The sequence below is a fragment of the Ochlerotatus camptorhynchus genome, unplaced genomic scaffold (assembly GCF_037179485.1).
Source record: "Ochlerotatus camptorhynchus isolate MF236.1 unplaced genomic scaffold, CSIRO-AGI_Acam_v1.1 ptg000358l, whole genome shotgun sequence".
NCBI lineage: Eukaryota > Metazoa > Arthropoda > Insecta > Diptera > Culicidae > Ochlerotatus > Ochlerotatus camptorhynchus.
This window is the reverse complement of record NW_027040846.1, coordinates 1,271,565-1,278,527: the sequence shown is the minus strand read 5'-3', so window position 1 is coordinate 1,278,527 and position 6,963 is coordinate 1,271,565. Positions and strand designations below refer to the sequence as shown.

General features: G+C 42.6%; 1 protein-coding gene across 1 annotated transcript; it reads left to right on the top strand.

The window, feature by feature from the left end:
• Window positions 1-3,344: 3,344 nt before the first annotated feature.
• LOC135709358 (uncharacterized) lies at window positions 3,345-4,919 on the top strand. Its single transcript, XM_065231669.1, has 2 exons — window positions 3,345-3,937; window positions 4,070-4,919. Exons 1-2 carry the CDS (start codon window positions 3,670-3,672, stop codon window positions 4,807-4,809), a joined length of 1,008 nt encoding a protein of 335 aa, XP_065087741.1. The 5' UTR covers window positions 3,345-3,669; the 3' UTR covers window positions 4,810-4,919.
• The last annotated feature ends 2,044 nt before the right edge of the window (window positions 4,920-6,963 follow it).

Sequence of the window (6,963 nt, the reverse complement as noted above, 5' to 3'; positions counted from 1 at the left end):
TGAATATTCTCTTTTGGGAATATTTTCCTAAATTATTACTTCAAAATCAACAGTGATTTATATGTGATAGGTTTAAAATGATTTATTTGTTCGATCATAGCAGGATGTCCACTACCTGGAAAACCAGGAATCCTCACGGAAGTTTATTTTCCTCCGATAATAGTGGAATTATCACATTCTCTAACAATGGAAATATTAAGATAAGAATGTATTTTATAATAGATTGTTGTCCCATTCTTAGACAGTTCAAATAGTGTCACGCAAAATTTCAAAGAAATTCATCAAGTCCTGCTTTTTTAGGTAATCGTCAACTGCCTCATATATAGGGTGTTCGAGAAAGTATAAGCACGCTTTCAACTCACCGCCATTTCTACCCCAATAAAGTTTATCAGTTGTTCATCGATGCGTCTTGTTGTTTACTTATTGCTCAACAAGTTTGTTTGCGCAAAGTGCATTTTTTTTTAACAAAATCATCAAAATGCGAAGAATTTCCGTGGAAAAGCGCAAACAGATCGTGCACAAATGGTGCACTATTCCCAACCTATAACTAAGGAAGTTGGCGAAAATGGAGCAAACCGCCATCCGAAAGTTCGGTGAAGAAGTCACTAAAAAAGTGCCTCTGTTCGAGATTTGGCCAAAAAACTGAGAACATCGAAGAGTAACGTCCAACTTCCCAAGGCAAGAAACGGGCTGAAAACGTTCAAGAAGCAGAAGAAGCCGAACCGAGGTCAGAAACAAGCCGCATCAGTCAAACCGAGGGCTCGGAAGTTGCTGTGTGGAAAATTGGCGTGTGTTATCATGGACGATGAAACATACGTCAAATTTGACTACAAGACGCTTCCGAGAGACCAATACTACACAGTCCGTGATGGTCAGGAAGTTGACGATGCCGATAAGTCAATTTTTACCGAAAAAAAATTGGTAAGAAGGCCATGGTTAGGCAAGCGATACATGGGTGTGGCAAGTTGTCAAAGTCATTTGTGACGGAGGAGACGATGAACACTGAAATTTACATTCGGGAGTGTTTGAATCGGCGTTTGTGGCACATGATCCGTCAACATAGCCCAGTACTATTTTAGTCAAATTTGGTGTCAATATACTACTCGAAAGACACGGTAGCTTGGTACAAAGCAAACAATCCCGGTCAATCGAAACTATTTGAGCCCTTTCTAAGGGATATCTACGGAAACACTTTAAGGCAACGAATTCAATCAAACAATTTGAAAAAAAGACTGGAGAAAAGTGGCCAAAATTATCGCAGGGCTGGTAGTACGAATATGATACAATAGTAGTGACTTTAGTGACTAAAATAACCAAAATAATGACTAAATAGTGACTTTAAAACAAAAATAGTGACCAATAGTGACATTTATTGATCAAAAAGATATGATTCCAATCTTTCGTTGATTACGATCCCCTTTGAGAAATTTTATAAACTCAACACCACTTGGCACTGATGAAGTCTGCAAGTAGTAGCCGGCCACTTGTTCGGAGAAGAATGGCAAACTATCAGTTTGCTCTCTGCCTCTCTCTTAAGTACATGTTGAACTAACATACCTTTCCTATCCCTACCAGTTGTAAGTACGTGGCCAGGACAATCCTTAACTGTTGGAGCGGGATATGTCTTTTCTGGGATATAGTAATTATTTCCTACTTACTATCTGTCCAGTAATAGATATCCGTCTTGCCCTAGTTTTGAATTCGCACCACCTACGATATTGTGCAACTTGTTCGATGCTAATGCTAATGCTAATGCTATCTTGAACATGGAATACGAAACTTCAATATATTGAAAAATTTTAGATCTTAGACTTACTCAAATTAAGTAAGTTTTTATTAACTTTATTACCGGAGAAATAAGTAGGTGTTAAACTACAACATTCAATGGATTTGATTGTAAAGCTGTTTCTTTAAAACTGATTGCCATGTCTTAAAAAAAGTTTAGTTTAATTGCTGTTGTTTTAGATCTACCAAAAAAGCATATTTTTAACGCATTTAAAAAATAGTCTTCTTATTATAAACCTGGAATTTATCCGTTTGGAAAAATTTGGAAAACTCAGAAAATTCTATTTAGAAAAATAAGTAAACACCCTGTAGATAGAGAAAGACGATTAAACGCCACAAATCAAAGAATGATCAATCGGGAAATAAATTCACGCTAAAAGAGTTGAAAATAGTGACTGATTACAAGAAAAAGTGACTTAAGTGACTTGCCCTTAAAAAAGAGACTTTTTAGTGACTGGCTTGAAAAAAGTGACCAAGTCACTAAAAGGTGACTCGCTACCAGCCCTGTGAACGTAATCTTCCTTTTGAACGAAAAAATATTAGGCAATATTAGTCGTGCAAAAGTGACTTTAGTGACTAAATTTTAAGAAATAGTGACTCTAGTGACTTTTTGGTGAAAAAAGTGACATTTTAGTGACTGACTGGAAAATAGTGACTAAGCCACTAAAAGTGACCTGCTACCTGAATGTGAATTGTTTGTTGGGTAATTTATTTATTTTTACGAGTACCAGTACGAGTACGAGTAATAACTTTACGAGAATCGATCATCGTACCCTTTGAATTAATCTGCCCGCAATCTAATGCTTACCCTAAACATGCGATCACACTACGGACTCCGAACAGCACACTTTGACAGACGTAAGCAGTTTTTGTTCCTTGCTACTTATTTTGCTTGCGCAGGCCTTTGCCGAGAACCAACGATTATCGCCTCGACGTCGACGACAAATGTGATGTAAACTGGTGCGGTAATATGAATTTGTCGTCTCTATCGTTCTCTCGAAGTTTTATGGGTGACAGAGTGTGATGTCAAACTCCGTCATCCAGGGAACCAAAACACTGAGAGCAAGCAACAACAATGTATAGTAAGACAAAACACTTGCGACGATTGTCATGAGAAATTGTGTCTTCAACATAGCTTTATCGGAGTGAAATCATATAAATTTTCAATCAATTTTATCATTGTTGCTGTTATTGATCACCCCTTATTATTTGACTCGTATGTCGAATGTCAATTTGTCATTATATATACATTTTTGATTCCCTACCGTCGTCCATCGATCAGCAGTAGAACGAAAAACACTGCCGCACCTGTTTACCTGACATTGGCCGACGACCACTTCGATTTGCGCGCCAAAGCCAAAACAAAATCATCTCGCTTCCTCGTGACATCGTCTATAGCTCTATACTCAGCACGTTGTCGGAGGACTGAGCGTCGTTTGTGATTGTGTTGGTGGTGGTGGTGCAGCAAACCCCTTTTTGGATTCGTTTCGTTTGCGTGTGGCTCGAGTTCTAAACAGTTTGTGCTGAGGAGCAAAAAAAAAAGCGTCGCGTCGGTCGGTCGTCGTTTGCTTCGCATTTTCCCATACGTACGTCTGCGTTGAATCGTTTGCGCCTCATCGCACCATTCTCGCGCATATCATCGTCCATTAGTCGGTCGTCCGTCGGTGCACTACGCCACTAAGCCGCGATTAAGCAGAGTGCCAGTGCTAGTGTTTTTGCACTTGTTGAGAAGGAGATCATCCATTGCAAACGGGGGGAGAATTTCGATAGTTTTGTGATACTAAACAGAAGACGTGTGTGACCTTGCGTAAGTTGACAGCCGTTTATTGATTGTTTGACCTACGAGTGAGTGGTGACTGGTGAGTTCTCGACGCATCAAGCAAGATGGCGCCGCCGATTACCGCTGCTACTGTTGTGGCGTGCGGACCCGGCAGTGTATCGCCGGTAGAGGTGATCGGTTCGGGCAGCGGCAGTACTAGTAGTGGTCATACGACGTCGAATAAAAATTGCTACTTCAACGAGGATACGTTCAAGCTGATTGAATGCGTCAAAGCCCGGCCGGCGCTGTGGCACCGCAAGCATCTCCGTCAGCGCGTTCAGGTTGCGCACCGTGGCTGGGAGGAAATTCGCAAAGCATTCAAGGCCACTGAAGGTGAGTGAGAACGAAAGGGGGGAAACGATCGTTAACCATTGAACAATGCATGGTTAGATGCGTAAACAACATTTTTATGTAGTGTTTGGTTCGTTTCGTCTTCTAAATATCTACTGATTTCTTTCATTCCAGTCACGTCCCTCAAGGTTCGCTGGAAGACCTTGCGCGACAGTTTTCGCCGTGAGGTGAAACGCATTGAGGACGGAGAAATTGTCACCTCCAGTTGGCCCCTGTTCGATAAGATGTCGTTCTTGATCGGGCATTTCCGAACACGGGAGAGCTACTTGAAAAATGGAACTTCCTCACCGAGCCAAACTAAATCCAACGAACACTGGAAGTTCTCAAGCCTTAACTCGCAGGAGCCGCAGACCGACGAGGAACCGGTTCACAATAATGCAACATCTTCCATGGGTGAAAGCGAAAGTGAAGTGGTGGAATCCTTCGTGGTTTATGACGACCCTAAGGCAACCACCTATGAAACCGTCGTTGCAACCAGTATGGAGCGTCTAGAATCGGATGACACGGCCACAGGAGCGGCTGTGGAGATCGATCCGGAGGATCTGCATATGATCGAGACGTACGAAGAGAAGGTGGGGAGCAATGGCAAGAGGGAAGCCAATTCAAGTCAGGACGTGATCGAGGTGCCCTCGCACTTGTTCGGAGAGGTGACTTTTAAGAATAAGCTGCGAGCACGAATCAAAACGGAACCGGTCGAGAAGGTGATGGAGGGTGCTTACGGCATGGAAGCGGACTCGGATTACAACTTTTTGATGAGCTTGCACCCGTTTATGAAACAGCTATCGGGGAAGAAGAATCTATCGGTTAGAATTAAGATTCAGCAGGTGATTGCTGAGGCCATGGATGAGAATTAGCATAGAGGGGTGAGGGTTAAAGGGTTGATATTAAGCATTGAATTGGATCTGTTTTATGTTATTATTAATTATTTGGACTTGTTTTGTTCGAAGCATTGAATAAAAGGCTGAATTCGTTTTCGAAAAGAAATTAAACGCAATTGAAATCCTAGTGTTGTGAAAACTGCATCATGTGAGAGCGCGTATGTTTGAGTGTGTACGTTAAAACTCATTGTAATAGTGTTCGCTGGTTCTATCGATAATCACTATTACTATCACCGAACAATTACTCTGAATAATTGAACTGATTATTGCATTCTATCGTAGTAATGAAGTCATTTTTATCTAGTTGCTGTTGATCCTCTCTATGGAGCATGGGTGTTACACCTTATCATTCAGTATCTTGATTTATTTTGCCAATACCTTGAATTACTCACCTTCCCGAGTTGTCATTGAGCCTTGTACGTGTGTGAACAGAAAAAGATGAAGTGCGATACAGTTACTGGAGAGACGCCGAAATCATGTCCGGAGACGCGGATGAAGATGTAAAAGTTATTAATTAAAAGTGGTTAAATAAATTGAATTCGTCGATTAGCTGTTGTATTCATCATTACTCTCGGCCGTCACAACAGTTCTGGCGACGAGGATGGCGAATCCGGGAGGAGAAGGTGATGCTGCTCGTGCTGCTGCTGGCGTTCCACCACCAAGTTTTGCTATTGACCCCTTCGACAAGCGCAAGTTGAAGTGGATGCGGTGGGTGGAACGGCTGGAAAATGCGTTCACCATTTACGGAATTGTCGACGAACAGATGCGAAAAAGTTTGCTGCTCCATTATATGGGCCCTGATAGCTACGACATAATTTGCGACAAAATCGCGCCGGAAGTGCCCCGTACGAAAACATATCAAGTGATTGTTGACATTCTGGAAGCGTTTTTTAATCCCCGACCACTGGAAATCAGTGAAAACTTTCGTTTTAAGTGCCGTCGCCAAGGCGACAAAGATGCTGCTACGCCGGAGGAGTCCGTTGATGAATATTTGGTTGCACTTCGACGGATTGCAGTTACTTGCAACTTTGGCCAGTACCTGGAAACTGCACTCCGGAACCAGTTGGTGTTTGGCATTAAGAGGAACGACATTCGAAGCCGGCTGCTGGAAAAAAGAGAGCTCACACTGCAGGATGCTCGTGATATCGCTGTGGGTATGGAACTCTCAAAGAAAGGTGGAGCTGAAATTGAAGGCAGCCAAGGTAAGCAGGAAGTCCACAAAATGCTGCACCAGCCAGGTAAGCGGAACAAGTCGAAGAGCAAATTAAACGAAGGGGAAAGGCGTTTTGTTCAAAAAGGGGCCGCTGGGAGTGATATTAGCTGCTATCGTTGTGGTGACAAGTCGCACCTTGCCAATGCTTGCAAGCATAAACAAACTGAATGCAGATTCTGTGGACTTAAAGGACACCTAGAAAAAGTGTGCTTGAAGAAATCTGGGGCAAAGCCTGGTGGTTCACGACCGGCGGGTAAGCAAAACACAGTGCAAACGAACTTCGTCGATGATCTCGGAAAAGACTGCAGTGATTCCGAAGTTCGTGAAGTATGCTCGGTGAACTCCATATCGGACAATCAAAAGTTTTGGTTGAAAGTGCGCGTAAATGGAGTTGACTTACGTTTCGAGGTAGATACAGGATCGCCCGTTACCATCGTGAGTGTGAATTGTTGGAAAAAACTGCTCGCGGGAGCGAACTTGCGGAAGTGCGATGTGAATCTCGTGAGCTATTGCAACACAAACATTGAAATGCTCGGGATAATGGACGCGTGTGTTGAATTCGATCGACAAAACTTACTATTACCATTATACATCGTGAAGTCGGAAAAACATCCGTTGATCGGGCGGGAATGGCTCTGTCGTATGCCGGTCGATTGGAACACACTGTTGTTGAAGAAAAGTGCAGTTAACGAGATAGATAAAGGTACTCCATATGAATATCCTGCTGCTACTGTGGAAAGGCTGCTGCAAAAGTTTCCGAAAGTGTTCGAGGATTCCATCGGTAAGATCTCCCGTGTTCAAGCGAACCTGCCACTGAAGCATGATGTCCGTCCTGTATTCCTGAAAGCACGTAAAATTCCGTTCAATCTGCAAAAGGTTGTTGAAGCTGAGCTCGACAAATTAGAAGCTGAAGGAGT